General features: G+C 41.1%; 1 protein-coding gene across 7 annotated transcripts in view; it reads right to left on the reverse strand.

Annotated features, from left to right (window-relative positions):
* Nucleotides 1-15,444, reverse strand: part of LCORL (ligand dependent nuclear receptor corepressor like) — an 81,105-nt gene extending 65,661 nt beyond the window's left edge. The window contains exon 1 of one of the 7 annotated variants that reach the window (XR_012055541.1): nt 15,193-15,429. Coding sequence is in view for 5 of the 7 variants with exons in the window: in XM_030270815.4 (XP_030126675.1) it covers nt 15,193-15,340 (148 nt within the window). In the remaining 2 variants the exon portion in view is untranslated. Of the gene's footprint in view, nt 1-14,934; nt 15,021-15,192 lie in introns of those variants that run through there. The other 6 variants (XM_030270815.4, XM_030270817.4, XM_030270813.4 and 3 more) reach the window with 6 other exon arrangements.
* Between the last annotated feature and the right edge of the window lie 344 nt (nt 15,445-15,788).

Here is a 15,788-nt window from a genome sequence, read left to right on the forward strand (position 1 = left end):
CCACATTATCAGGTAAAAAGCAACCCATTTTTCCTGCAGAAAAATTCTTGAGATTTAATTTAGGACAGATTTTGCATAGGAATGAAGCAGGGCAAGGGCTTCTGTTGAATACACTGTCTAGCTTGAATCCATTTCTTGCTTACAGCACTAAAAAAGTTCTAACATTTAACTTAAAACACTCATTTTCTTTACCATATTGATTCAGTTCCCTGAGCAAACAGGAACCAACATACCAGAGATTCCAAAATGAAAGGGAGGAAATCCTCTATTTAGACTCCAATACAAATTCCAAACCATAGCTAAAATGATGCTTTTCCTTCTCTGCAAATCTTGACTCTAAGAACTAATGCAGCTGAGGACACTGCTGCTGCCAGCAAGACAGGGTGACCAAAACTTGAAACGAGACTACAGAACCACGTCAGTTCTAACTGCTTACTTTTCACCTAGGATAAAAATCCTTGGTTTCAAATCTCTATGCTGTGCTTTATTGTGGGGATGAAGACAGTGATGAAATATAGTTTCAGAAAAATACTACGTACATCAAAAGAACTCGCTGTAACATGAAGCAGTTGCAAGCATTAAGCTGAATACAAAGCAGGAGACTGACATTGGCCATACCTCAGAGGCAGAACAAAAAGAGGAAATGTTGTGCCTCCCCCCCAATTGTTCACAATTTTAAAGAAAAGGGTGGCAGCCAACAGGGGTGGGAGGGGGAAGTTTTTGTAGGTTAAATAAAGACTGCAATTAGCATCAACTTAGAGTTCAGGTATTTATAAATCACAGCAAGAAAAATGAAGTCAAATAAAAAGGGAAGCAGTTCCATTCTCCCAAGTAATCTATGCCAATGTGTCCTTGCAGACTTCTAAACGGGAGAAGCCCAACATGATGCCTTTTACTATACCTTCAGACATTGCCAAGGTTAAAATAGATTTAATTTCTAATGTAGCAGCCAGATAGTATGAGAGACTTGTGTTATTTATAATTTAAAAGGCATAAGGAAGACACTTCAAAAGTGACTATGCTGCTCTGTGGATAGGGAGAGAGAAAAATGCTTCCAAGTGACAGTTACTAAAACTTCATTTCTGTTCTCTCTAAAAACTCTCTTTGAACAGTAATCTAATCCCAGCTGCTGTACTGGGACATTTAAATATGGAATTGGTGTGAATATTGGTGCTCAGACTGAAGCTTATCCTGCCTTTCTTTTTCCAAGACTCTACATCAGAGCGAGATAGATACCAACTGTTACCCAGAATAGTGCTGGCAATAATTTGACCAGTTCATAGGCTTGTATCCTTAGAGAAGGAAATTCAGAGGAAGGAAGAGACTGTAAAGGATTTATCTAGCCTGGAAAAATGCTCATTACTTCCTCATTTGGCATGAATTTAAGTGTCTTACAACATGAGGAGAATAATGCCCAAGAGTAAGACATAGAAAAAAACGTCACTTTCAGAAAACCATGTGCCTAAAGCCTGTGTATGTTTCTTAATTATCATTTTAAGACTTACAAGAGGACTAAAAAGTTTGGCTATTTTACCTAACAAGTTTAGAACTGTCAGACAAATTCTTTTCTTCTACTTGAAGGCCTAGTCAGATATTCACTAAAACACAGAAAAGTCAAGTCCACAGCGAGTCCCTAACAATGAACAGGTCACAACATTGTTTTATCACTATGCAGTATCACACATCCAACTAGCATCTGGGAGAAAGTGTAGAAGTCAACTAACAAATAAACAGGTCTTGCACACTTCCTGGATTATAAGAATCCAAGAACATTGGGCTTTCCACTAAGAAAAGCTCACGGAAAAAAAACAGGTACCAGAAAACCCCCAAAAAAACTCCAATAACAAAAAAAAAACCCCGAAAAAACAACAAATAAACAAAAATCAGAAAATTCCTAGCCTGATGTGCCTTTGAGGAACTGAAGCTTAGGATTCTGTATAACACCATGTGTCTACTGTAAGCTAATGAAGTTACAAGCCTTCAGAGCATTCCATGAAACCGCTGCCTGTTTTAAGTTTTAAAAGGAAGAGGAATTTCAGAAGAGATTCAGTTTCAAGGGAATTTTCAGGTTTCTTTTCAATTATAACTTCTGTGTCACTCAAACAACCTATTTCCGACAAATAGCTTTGAAATTATGAACTGGAAAAAAGTCATTCATCTCTCCCAGCAGATTTATCTTCCTCCCATTCAGAAACGATTTGTTACTGAGAAACTATTTATTGATTTCTATTATTTCGGAAGTTTGGAATTGACTGAAGTCCTGCAACTAGAATGCACTGAAATCAGTTGACACTTTTCCTACCTGCTGAAGCTCCAGAAGAAATGGCTTCTTGCATCAGGTTACCAAACTAACACAGTGAGTGAACTATCAACTCTATAAATCTCAGTGTCAAATTCTTCAAAATCTTTATTTTCAAACATCATTAACACAAATGCTGAAACCAGATAATTAAAACCATTCTAGTAATCCTGGAAGTATCACATCTGTTGCAGTATTGCAGAATATACTGAAATTAATAGGCAAAAGTTTTCAACTGTTTAACTTTTGATTAAGAAGGCTGAATCATTTTGTTTCCCCCTGGAGATCAGAAAAGCGTAAGTACAGAAATAAAGACTTTAAACACAAATTTTAGCTTCACATTAAGTATTTTCATCACATAAAAGGTGTCACATGTATGAAGAGAACAGGAAAAAGTCTCTGGGATTTGCTTTTACTATTTGACACAATTCAAAAGCTTAAGCAAGTGCAATTGGGGTTTGGTTTTTTGATTTTTATTTTTTGGTCTTTTTTTTCTTTAAGCAATTAGCATGTATCTGTAAAAACTTTTTATAAACTTCCTCCCAATCATTAAATGGTACAAGATAGAGGAGAAAACGGTAAGCTTCAAAGTGTGGGACTTGAACTCATCTCCAGTGGAACAGAATTTATATAGCACTGAAATTCAACTATACACTAGATATAAGAATTTACTGGGAGATTTTTTTAACAGTTTTGTATTAAATTTCTGTTTAGACTCCATAAAATTCACATTACTAACAACTGTCCAACCTGAGTTGAGGAGCAGGGAGAACACCACAAAGGAAAACCAGATACATTTTTAGTTACCTAGGGGAAAGATTCTGAATAGTTGAATCATGTTGGGAACAGACAAGAGATCTTACACAGGGCAGAGGGGTTTGAACAGTAGCTATCCTGTCTCAGAAACACTCTGCTCCTTCTGTATTCCAGCACTGTCTTTTCCTTAGCAAATGCAAACATTCATTATTTCCACAGACAGTAATTCTCACTATTAAATTTGTTAGTCTGCTTTAAAAACAGAGATACTTCTTCACTTCATACTATGCGAGAAACGGAAAAAAGTGGATATCCCTATTTTATTCCTTAAAAAACCAACTCAGCACAAATTCTGCACTAAGATCAAGCAGCTGAAAAAAGAAAGGATTCAAATCAGTTGGTTTGGGGTTCACTTCTTTTTCTCCATAAGAACCATAAATAAGATAAATAGAAAAGGCAGAATCTTTAGCAGAGCTCATTATTCCACTCACAGTTTAGCAAGTTTGTTTGACCCAAGACAGCCATAACCATTGCTTCCCATAAGTCTCAAACAAGACAAAACAAGAAACTTCAGTACTTTGAGCTGATCTGTAAGTAGAGCACTTTTCCCTCTTAATGAAACAATTTGGAAAGACAACTGCAACCACTTAGGGAAGCCAAGTGAACTTCAAGGTCAATGAATAGGATTTCTTAAACAGAAGATGTGATTACAGTCCGCATTTCCAGCAAGAGGGAAACTTCTGCAGGAAACAGATCAATCTCAGTACCAACATTCTGGAAAACTTAGTATAAACTTACTTATCTGGCACCAAATTTGTTAAATCAATTTCATAGCTCAAGATCACTCATATCTCTCACACAAAGAGCAAAAAAACATGTATTACTTATCAGAAAGGTTGAGAATGAAAGAGGAGAAAATGCCTGTTTGCCACTGGAGACGCTGAATGCATGTTGAGTATCCAGTTTGCAACTACCCTGCATGCCACTTAACCAGGTCAGTTGAAGGCAGGTGGAGAAGTGAACCACCACATAGAGCAAAGGAGAGTTAATAGCTCTTCAAATACACCATCCAAATCACTACCAAGTAACTGCACTCACAGACAACAGTAGAAGAGGTTGTTTTGGCTCTTTGTAGTTTACAATGCTGGTGGCTGAATGAGGCAGACAAGGTGAATGACTCGATTCCTCAATCTGAAGAGATGTCAGCATCTCCTCAGACAAAAAGAAAGAGTGGGAAATTACTTCAAGTTACCTCAAGTAGCAGCTGTTAAACTAGCACTGTATGTGACAATCTGGAATAAAGGCCTTATAAAGCCAAGTGTGGGACAGCAAAGTCCTCTCCTGAAGCACAGGATAAATATTCTTAAAGTCACCAATTATGAGACACATGCAGCAAGTAATATCACAGACTTCAATAATGTAAATTCATCATGCAAGTTTACTCAGGTCACACTACAGTGTGATTCTCTCAGTTTTTTCCCCTGCAGTGTAACTGCAGAAAGCATTGGCCGCTTAAATAAGAAATCCATGATATATTAAATTTTCAGCTTACTCTTTGAAGGTTTGTGGGACAAGGAATGCATGCCAGAGGTGACAACAGTAATTTAGACATGACTGATTTACAGACAAACACTTGCTCAAAAACTCAGTTATTTTAAATTTTACTAAGCAGTTTATCTCTAGTATGAATTCTCCAGTGAAACACTGATGTTTTGTGGAGAAGCTCTAGCTTTAAGAAAAAATTCTGTTCTGTGTAAGTGACATAGTGAGGTAGTAAGGCTCATCTACCATTGCTTCTGAGGGCTGTGCAGAAAGCTGATCTAGGGTCAGTACTGAAGTGCAGTTTTTCACATCAGCACTAAGCTCAGAGACCTCTGGACAATTCCAATGTTTCAAGATAAGAAGAGATACCAAAAGTTCCAAATGGACCATTTTCTTACTAAATCCTATTTCACTAGGGTAGAACCCATTTGTTCAGGAGTCAATAGACTTCAAAAAGGATGCAGATGGGAAATAAAGGTACTTTCCAATATATCCTAACCAGTCTGATGGTTTTGTTGAAGAAATTCTTTCTGATAAGGTATAATATCTGGCATTTCAAAAGGAAAGCAAATATGAATTTAAGGGAAGGTTTGTTGTTGCTATTTAAAAGCCAGTAAGGGATTAATGCAAACTGCAGTAAGAAAAACAAGAAAGGCCAAAAATCAAGAGTCACTTCACATTTCTGAGGTCCTTAGAGAGCTGTGAGGGCTTGGTGACATGGAACAGGAGTACATGTTTTTGGACATCACTACAGGAAACTGGAATTAATTGCCTATGGCATATACATCAGAATTAGGAGACATGTGTTGTCAAGGTGTAACCAATTTAAACATCAACTGGCATCTCAAGACAAAACTTCGTCAAGCCTGCCAGGTATTGTGCACGTAAAATAGGCACAGAACTGACAAAAAATGGCGAAGACAAGAACAAGTAATGCTGAACAAGATGGTCTAGCCTCAAAAGACAATTTTCTTAAGAGTAAGTTTTACCTTGCTAAATACATCAATAATTAAAAGAAGAATTCAAGTACATCAGAAGTTCTGACTCATTGCATCAGCAGACAATATGATGTAGGCCTCAAAGATAAAAAAATGACAATTCATTTCACATCTAATTAAATGACTTCTAGGAACATACCTGCAATGAAGCAAAGAACCCAGTAAGAGCTGCACAGTTGAAATCACTTTGACCAAAGTATCTCACTTCCTGAGAGATCACAGGACAACTATAACTGAACAAGATTTAAGCATCAACAGAAAGAGGTGTGGCTCTTCAGGACTTCAATCAGGACAGCTTTGAAAGTCTCAAAATATCACAGGAAGATCTTTGACCCCAAAAGCCACAACAGAGTGGAAAACACACAACAGGTGGCAAAATTCCCAAGTAAACAGGGATCATAGAACAGGCTCGGAAGAGACCTTAAAGCTCCTCTAGTTCCAGCCCCCTGCTGTGGGTAGGGACACCTTTCAAAATGGCGGAAGTGAGTTTATAAACCTTATTTCCCCAACAGCCATTGTACTGTATCACTTTCAAATTTGTTTTTAGTCAACTACTACTCATGAAAGTTGAAGGATGGAAAGAAGGACAGAGATGGTCCAGGAAGAAGAAGAGAATTGAAGGAGCATGTACCAGAATCACAGGTAATTCCACAATCATTGCATTATTTAGCTGATAGCACAGTAAACTTTTGAAACAGTTTGCCACAGCTAGCACTCAAGCCCATACACAGAACAGTCTAAGGTAGCAGTAAAACTCAGATCCTCTTTTTCTTCCCCCTCATCAGTGGCTAACACCAGAATGGCCTACATCTGAACTAAGGTCACAAAACAGTAGCCATTTGATAATCCTCCCCCATTTTCAGATTAGGGGGCTTAATAGCTACACTTAAGTAAAGTCAAATCTTTGCATTTAGCTGGGCCTTGCTGTGGCACACTGTTCTGTGAGCCAAACTGCCAGCTGTAATCACAAGCAGGGCTCCTTTAAAGTAGTCTTCTATAATCTACATTTAAAGCAGTCTTCTATAATCTACATTACATATGGCAGCAATACTAATTCCTTGTTAATCAAAAGGCATCCAGCAGTTTTACAGCAGTAGCATTTTAACCTAGCATAAAAAAATGGTGTAGTGCTTTTCAAATTGAAAATAAAACTTTTAAATAAGATACACAAAGCTTTTTGACAATAGTTGTGAAAAGGAGGAGCATATTAACCCTAGATCAATTACACTGCCCTCTGACTTATTAGTGGATCAGACTAGAAATCCACTAGAGCTAGTTTATAAAGCTAAATATTCCATAAAATTCCATGAAAGTGGAATTATGACAGTGAGAACTATTATTCACATGTAAGACTGACTAACTAGCCTTTAATTAAGATGATTTGAAGAAGCTGGGAACTGTGGAAGGAGGAAGAGAAATGCTTAAAATCTGAAAAATTGGCATTTTTAAAATAAACTAGCAACATTTTACAATAAAACACATTAAAACCCAGTAATTTTTCCCACTGAACAGCACTTTTAACATGAGTAATCAATGGTGCCACAAAAGCTAGGATGTCTCATAATTGGATATCAGGACTCTACCAAGTTGTAAGAGAAACTGAAAATAAGGAACACAGTTAAAGAGGTCACAAATTCAGTGAGCTTTCATTTACCAACAAAAAAAAATTTAAAACAGGGAAAAAAATTACATCTAGTGACATTTTACCCATGTCACACTCCTGCAATGTGCTGCCATAGATATACAAGCCATGTAGAACCAAACACAAAAGCAGTAAAATGCTAGAACTACTGAGATGCTAGAAGAATTTTGCCAAGAATAGGATGTTTATCTAAGAAGGGGTTAATCCAGCTTCTCAAGATATTACATGGGAACCTGGACTGTGCCAGAAGTGGAAACAAAAATATCTCCTGACAGGTGGCTCTTTGATCTGCAGCGACATGCTGCTGACCACGCCCCATAAAAAGGAATTCAGCCTCCACAGCTCAATGCATTTCTGCAGATTCAGAGTTCTCTGCTCTTTGCAATACATCATCTGTGCTTTTACACACTCAAACAGATGTGCCACTACCATCCATCTTCCCTACTCTTCCCCTCACTTCTTCCTGGCTTCCTTATGCCTGTAGTAAATGGAAGCATAAATTGGTAGATTAGCAGTGGAAAAACAACAGATGTATCACATAACTTTATACCCCACAAACAAGATTGTGTTTGATTTAGATTGGTTTTGTGCTCTGTGGTTTTTTTTCCCTAATGTGTGGTAGCCAAATCTAGAATGCCATCTTACTTTTCACAAGTTTGATACTTTACATGTGAACCACAGCAATTCAGTTCTGTTCCAACCCCTATTAATGTTCCAACTTATCTTATCAAAGTTCCCACCAAGCACATTGAAAAGAGCAAAGTTCAAGAATAACATAAAAGACAGTAGTTCTAACTGGGACAAAGAATTTTAAGTTAGTAAAATCTATAAAACCCTGCCTGACCTCTACATAAACACACTGAACTCTAAAGGTTAGAACAACTTACTTTGGATCTTTGATACTTGAGTCATAGTCAAGAGAAAGGGATCCATTGTAACCATCTACTCAAAACACCCATATAATGTAGCTGAAAAATAAAACAGGCAAGGGTGGAAAAGGGAAAGAAGTACTAATTTTTCCCATTTTAGCTATAGGCAGTACAAGCCCTAGCTATTTGAGAGTAGCTGGAATACAGCTCCTCAATAGCATACCCTGATCTGATAACTAACTGACCAGCATAACACATACCTATTATTACTGCCCTCACAAAGCAAGGCAGTTAGGAGACTCAGCTAACAGAAAACCAGCCCAGAGCAACAACAACAAAAAAATCTACAGTAGGCCTCCCAGCTAACTTAAAACAGAAGGGCAGTTCACTGCTACACCAGACAAGTTCTGCTACAAAGGGAGAACAAGTGGAAAGATCTTATTGTTAGTGGTATTCTCTCATCAACAGTCTTGTTGGTTAGGAACACTCTCCAGCCAACTTAAACACTTCAAACATCCCAAAATGTTTATAAAATAATCAGTTGCTAAAATTCAGAAGCCTTGTTCTCCCCAGTAAATCTACTTACACTTAACTCAGGCGAAAAAAACAGGTACACTGTAAACCTGATTAGAAAACTGATCCAAGTTAAACTAGATCTGACCTTTTCTTTCCTCTTCTTCCTCCTGCCACGTTTCTCCTCCTGTTTTCTAGGTTAGTGTTAAGCTAGATTAATTTTATAGCCTGGTTTGTTGAATTTGACCAGTCAATATAAATCATGAAGTTAGGTACAGTGAGTGCAGAAAGAAAAACAACAATACTGTGTCATGCATCAACGAAAAAAATCCCCTGAAAGTTACCAACCTCAAGCATTAGAGTGCACAGTTACTAAATGCCAAATCAAGGGAAAAACTCAGAGGGAGCTGCAGTGACTTTATTTGCACTTCATGGTTTTGGTTTGCACAAGTTCCAGCTTAGGAAATTCTCAGTGCCTACAAAGTAGAAAATTAGAGTTTAAATTTCTCAGCTCTCTATCAGCACATAAAAAGTAAACAGCTACCATATAAGAACATACAATAAGAAAGTTCAAGCTATGCCTAGAAACACTGACAAAGATTACAGTAGTTCCTGGAACACTTAAAAATTGAACTGCTTCCACATACCAGTATGTAGACATAGGGAGCACCAAAAACAATCACAGGTTTTATCAACACTGCTGAAGATATGTATATCTGCTTGCATGCCCAGCAACACATTTCTGATCCATGTGCAAAGAATTCAAACCAAGCACTGCATGCATGCCACACAATCCATGGATTAGTCTATGTAGCAACAACAGTTCATCTTTCATAAAAATTATGCTCCACAGATCCTTACAACTGCAGGTTCTCAAGGGATCAGTGAACTAGTACTGCATCTACAGCTAAATACACAGAACTTCCTACCTCTACCTTTTCAACTAAATCTCCGGGTATCGTTAACTTTTCTTGTACTGTTTTCACCACACAGAAATTTCTCTCAAGAGTCAATCATAAGATAGCCCTTCAACAACATATGACAGCAGCGGGCAATTACTTCTTTCTGAGAGAAAAGCTGATGAGTTGAAATGGATTGTGAGAGGATACAGAAAATAAGCTGATTTAACACTACATATCTGAAACAAAGGTCGTCAAACACAAAACCCATGTGTTTTCTCTAACTTCAGTCTAAAGACAGTTAATTCAATACATATACACTGCAGCAACTTCCAATGACCTATATACACACAATGACCATTTTTTCCTCTTTTGTTAACCTGTTCTGTTCAGGGGAGACTGAGATGGCACATTCAGGACTGTGTTCTGTTCCTGTCAGCTAAACCAATTCAGTGGTTCCTTTTTTTTTTTTTTTTTGCAAACACCCAACTCTGCAACAGCCAGTTGACCAGATACTGAGTTAAAACAGATCAGATAGGGGTCCAATGAGTGCTGATGCAAGCATCCAAGAGGCATGAACATGTAGCCAGAATTGCAATTACTCCATTCTGCTAACAGCTCCATGGGACTTGACAATGCAAAATGGCACTTTATTGCATTCTTAAACTGTGGTTCACAGTAAGTGTTCAGTGCTAACGCCCACTTGCACACCTGACTCTGTAACAGTAGTTTGAGCTATTCCCGTACATGATACCATCTTCCCTCATTGCATTAAAAACTGCCTGTGAACCTGTGCTGTGATTGAGATCTAGATTTAATTCCTGTTCTTCTTCTGACATTTGCAGTAACACTGAGATTAGTTCCTTGATCTGCTTCATGCTGGAATCACACCAAGGGTTTCACATCAGAGCTCAAAGCCCAGCAGATCCACAGGAACACCTTACACCAGTATTACTGCCCATCATATTGGATGATGGCACTATGGCCATAGCAGGTTTGTTGGCTGTTTAAAGGTGCTGGAGTGCCAAGGAAGCAAAAGAGATCAAAGCAGGTATCATACTGAAGTCACTATTGCATGCTGTCTGTTAGTGGCCTCACAGGTGACAGAGCACCGAGCCACCATTAGTAGATACACAAAAACATTACAGATGTGTAGTACAATAACTGGTTCTCCCACTACTACAATGGCAAGCGTAGAAAATCACCTAAAACCATGGCGTCATTGCAAAAAAAAAGTGACACTATTCTGCTGCAAAGTACTTACAGCCACATGGAAAATGAGAACACTGCTGCATATAGTGGGAATAGAGATATGAGGTATTGAATGCAGGAGCATCGCAAATGTGGGGATATCAGCAAATAAAGCAGCTATAAATCTTTTGTTTGTGGGGAATTCCTCTCCTTGGAAAGTACACTTTAGAGACAGCTTGTTCAAAAATAGTAAGCTGGAGCAGAAGTTCAAATACTAAAACAAAATAAAAAATTGAAAGTCTAGATATATCAAAACTGAATTGAATGCACTAATGTATCCTAGTTTTGAAGGAAAAAAGGCTGAAAAAATTTAACAAGAGTAAAGGAGTATTTATATGCTAGATTTCAAAAATGGATGTGCACTTTGATCAAATTTCAGTTTTCATAAGAAAGCAATACCAAGGCTACTTCCTGTCAAATGTGTGCCCTTGAGCTGCAGCAGAGGAACAGTAAAACTTCTGTCCTTCCCCCAAATAGTAATGGGTTTTTTTTAGAAAAAGTAGCAATAATATTTTAATCTTTCACTGAAAATGGAAGTTTTACTTAGACACTGTTATATTTTCACAACACACTGCAGGGTCCTAGCAAGATTCCAACATCCATGGTTGGAATTACCTGGCAGTTTCCACTAAAAAGCCCCATATTAGCACTCCAAGCCTCACCCACAGGCTAGTGTGATAACACAGCAAAAAGCCCAACCCTGTGCTTGAACCTTTCTTGTATCCCAGCCATTACTTGGTCTCTTCTCTGTGCCTAATCACAAAAGTAATGGGAATTCAAAGTACTTGCCAACACTCTGCCTATGGAATGAAATTGGGCAGTGGGATAAATTACTGCTTGTAAAAACCCACACAAATCCTGTTTTTTAAGGCTGATTACAAAGCTAGACTTTACAGTCCATACTGGGAAAGCTTCTCAATCCAATGGAACAGAATTAATCAATTCACATGACAAAGGTCTAATCAAAGAGCAACAGAGACCACTTTTTAATCTTTCTGATATTCACCTCTATAAAATACCTTGCAATTTAAACCACCACAGAACTCAGTAACTGGCCCACTCAGGTACTTCAATCCTGAGTTTCCTGGCACTTTTCTATAAATACACAATTTACAATTAGGGTATTTTGTATTAGTTATGCCACAAAGACTGTACCTAAACCAAAACATACCAGTGAGCACCATTGATAAGTTTAAGCAATACTTGTTAGCACATACTGTACAGCTGTAAGGACACCAACAGAATTGAGATCTCCAGGTGCTTTTTAAGAACATGTAGTTTTGAACTCTGATCGAGTCATGCAAGAGTTAGAAACACCCAATAAGCACAAGTCGAAGCATCTTAGGAATGTCAGTGCTCAACATAACACACACAAAGATTTCCAGCTGAACAGACATTTTGTACTGAACACCTATTTCAAATTTCCATTAATATGTTCCATTTACCATGTGAAGTCTTTTGTACCTTCAAGTATGTTTAGATACCAAATAAACAAATTTTCAGTAATGTCAGTGAAATTTTATCACTGTTTTTCTTTTCAAATTCTTTAAGTGTTTGAACATTTTGACATGAGACTTTAAATCATATTTTGCAGGTCACAAATTAACATATCAGGCTGGCAAACCTCAAGATTTTACATATATGCATGAGCTTTAGAGCTAAATCTGCAACCAGGCTTTGACCAATGAACAATTCAGCAACTGAGCTTTTCAAGCAGAAGTCACTAACCATCACTAGCCCTCCACTGAATATTACTTCAGTCTCACTGTAGTAAGTATGAACAGTGTTCACTGTGAGCCTCAACCACTGTCTTGGAGGTGCTATCTCTGGCTCAATTTACCACTTCCATAAAGAAAGTAGATGAGGAATCCTTGACAGATAAATTATTTCAGTGTTCAATTAATTATAATACAGAAACGCCGATATCAAATTTAGTATCAATACAGTAAATTACACAAGACATCAAAATAAAATCGTTCATCCAAAAAGTTCAAGAACTGGGAGTCTACTGCCTTACCATATTGTTTTTCTCACTTTACTATAAACATATAATTCTTGAGAAGAGTGACAAATCCATCAAACTCACCACTCCCTCCTCCACCATATTGCCATTTCAGCCATCAATCCAACCACTGGGTTCAGAGTTTCCAGTTAACACTAACTTGTTAGACTCTTCAAATCTTAGGAATACTTTGGCAAGTGAGAAAATAACTTCTAAAGTAAAAATTGTTAAGCTATTGTAGGAGGTTATTTCACATTGTTTAGCTATTGTAGGAGACTATTCCACAGAATTTAATGAAACAGAATTTCAAAGGACTAAAGGGAAAAAAAACCCATACACAAAAAAGCCCCAGCCCAAACCTGTTAAGCGTACTCTATCTCCATTATCCTGACTACTCACTTTCTTGCCACTTTGTTTACACTCTCTCTGATAAGGGCTGCTCAACAGGCCTGCCAGGTAATAGTTCTTAACTGAGATAGCTCTTGACTAACTATTAAACCATAACCTATGTCCTTTCTCCTTAGCAGTTGCTAATAATTTCAGGGCTCCTTTCTATTAACTGAAGTTCTCATCATGAATATACAAAGAAATCACACCCTTAACTTTTATTCCAAATAAAACAAAGCTGAATATGAAGCACAACCAGAGTGCAATCAGTGTAAAATGTAAGTAATTACATGACAGTCCCACACTTTGCAATTCTCAGTGAAAGGCCAACCCAAAATGCAAATCCAAAGAAGTTCCCCACACCCAGGAGATCTGCCCAGTAGAGGACTCGACCTATCGTGTTTCTTTACACTCCTTCTCAGTGTGGGTTGTGCAGTGCAACTGTTTCTCAAACACATCTGACAGTACACAATTACCACCGGAAAATTCCTTCAAGTCATCCACTGTCAAGCAGACTTCTAGGATTTTAGTTTAAACTTTTAAGTGAAATGCCATTAAATATCAGGCAACCACAGAAAGTGCCACTTGTGAAAGATATCCATCCTCAGATTTAACACCTTATCACAGCATCTATGCAAACGCACTGGCTCTCCTGTATATACTAATTAAACTACATTCTTTCTATTAGAAGTGTAGTAGTGTTTAGAAAACACTATTTTCTAAACAGTACTGTAACTTGGAGGAATAAAGACACTGCAAGCATACACAGGCATGTTAACATATATACAGGTGCTAGAACAGGTGTTTACAAGTGCTCTTAGGGCAACACAGCAAGATCGAGAAGCTTGCTCGTAACAAGCAGTTACCAGGTTACTGAAAAATGTAAAAAATCCACAGATACTGGATTCGTGCTAATTGCCTGTAAATACAGGTATGCCAGCCAGCTTGTTAGGTATTCACTTCTTACTCGGCTCTTATCTCAAGCGCTGGCAGAAACATTGAATGAAGCGCTATTCTCCCTCCCAGCCACACTAGATGCGTTTCCCCGCTCAGCCATCGGGGAGGATCGGCACTGGCTCTAACACTCCACTTGAAGATCAAGGATTCTATTTCCCCGAGAAGGGAAACGACTCTTGAAACAATACAAACAGGCAGCTCCCGGCCCCAGTGTTCACGCCCCATCTCCACAAAACAAATAAACAAAAAAACCCAACGGGAGCGCCCGCCGCCCCGAGGCGGCACGCGTGCCGCATGCCAGCGCTCACGGGGACAGGGACGGGGACAGGGGCCGGTTTGGGAGGCTGGTGTGCCCGGGCGGAGCGCGGCGGGAGCAGCCCCGGTCCCGGCGCTCCCGCAGGCGGGAACGCCGCCGGTGCCCGCGCGCCCCCGCCAGCCGGACACGCGCGGGGAGTCACGTGACCCGGGAAACCTCCCGGCACGAGAGCCACCGGGGCAGCCCCGGGGGCGGGAGGGGGGAGAGCTGCCGTCGCCATGACAACTTCCAGGGGGAGGGAAAACTTCAAATCCCAACCGTCAGTGCAGGAGCGGCTCCCTCTTAAAGGCGCACGCACACACAGACACACACACAGAGGCGGGCTCCCTTCCCCCCTCCGCCCCCCAGGCACTGGCGATGGAGGAGGAGAGGAGGGGGGCAGCCACCGGCGCTCACCGCGCGAACGACGAGAAGCCGAGACAAAAGGACCCGAGCTCAGAAAGGGTCTCGGTCGGCGGTGACGGGAGGGACCCAGCGGCCCCAGGCAAAGCCGTAACACCCACCTTCTGCTGCCCGGAGGCGGCTTAGGACCTTCGCTCTCCCCTACAGACCCCGTCTCCGCTCCCACCCTCCGAGAAAGCCGCTGGAGCCGCTCCTCCATCCCCGCTCTCCCCCCTCCGCCCACCCGACAGATCTGGGCTCGGAGAGCCTCGCCCGCCCCGCTGCCCGTTCTCCTCTCAGACCCCGCTCGCCGCCCCGTCTCCCGCCCCTCGGTCCCCCCCGCTGCAGCCGGGACGCGCCGCCGCCGCCCCCTCTCTTACCCACACAGTGCATGAGCCGGTGCCGCCAGGAGTCGAGTTCTCGGCGGACTCCCCTTCGCTCCGCCGTGCAGCGGGGGCTCCGGCACTGGGAGGCGGCGGCAGGAGGAGCGGGAGCCGCGGCGGCCATTCCTTCTGTTCCCTTTTCCATCTGCCTCTGACCTCACGCCCGCTCATTTACATACGAGCGCGCGCTCCCCCGGCTCCTCTCCCTCCCCCCCACCCCCCTTTGCCTCGTCGAGCGCGCGCCCGCGCACCCCTTCTCCCCCTCAGCATCCGGCGCGGGGAGCGCGCGCGCCGCCTGGCGGGGTGACTGACGCGCGTCCCCGCTCCCCACGGTTCCCCCGCCCCGCCGCCCGCCCTGCCCGGGGCCCGGTTCTCCCCTACAGACCGGGGGCCGGGCCGAGAACCGAAAACCCTTCCCTGCCCGCCACTGCTCCGCTGCCCATCGATTTCCCCCGGCCTACAGCTCCCGCAGGGCAGCGCGCCACCTGCTCTGGCCCGGCCAGGGCAGGCGACAGCAAGGCACGCTGGGAGCTGTAGTTCGTGAGGGAGGGGAGCGGCACCGCCCCCGAGGTTTCTCCCCGGGTGGGCAGCGC

Source organism: Taeniopygia guttata, chromosome 4 (genome assembly GCF_048771995.1).
Source record: "Taeniopygia guttata chromosome 4, bTaeGut7.mat, whole genome shotgun sequence".
Classification (NCBI taxonomy): Eukaryota; Metazoa; Chordata; class Aves; order Passeriformes; family Estrildidae; genus Taeniopygia; species Taeniopygia guttata.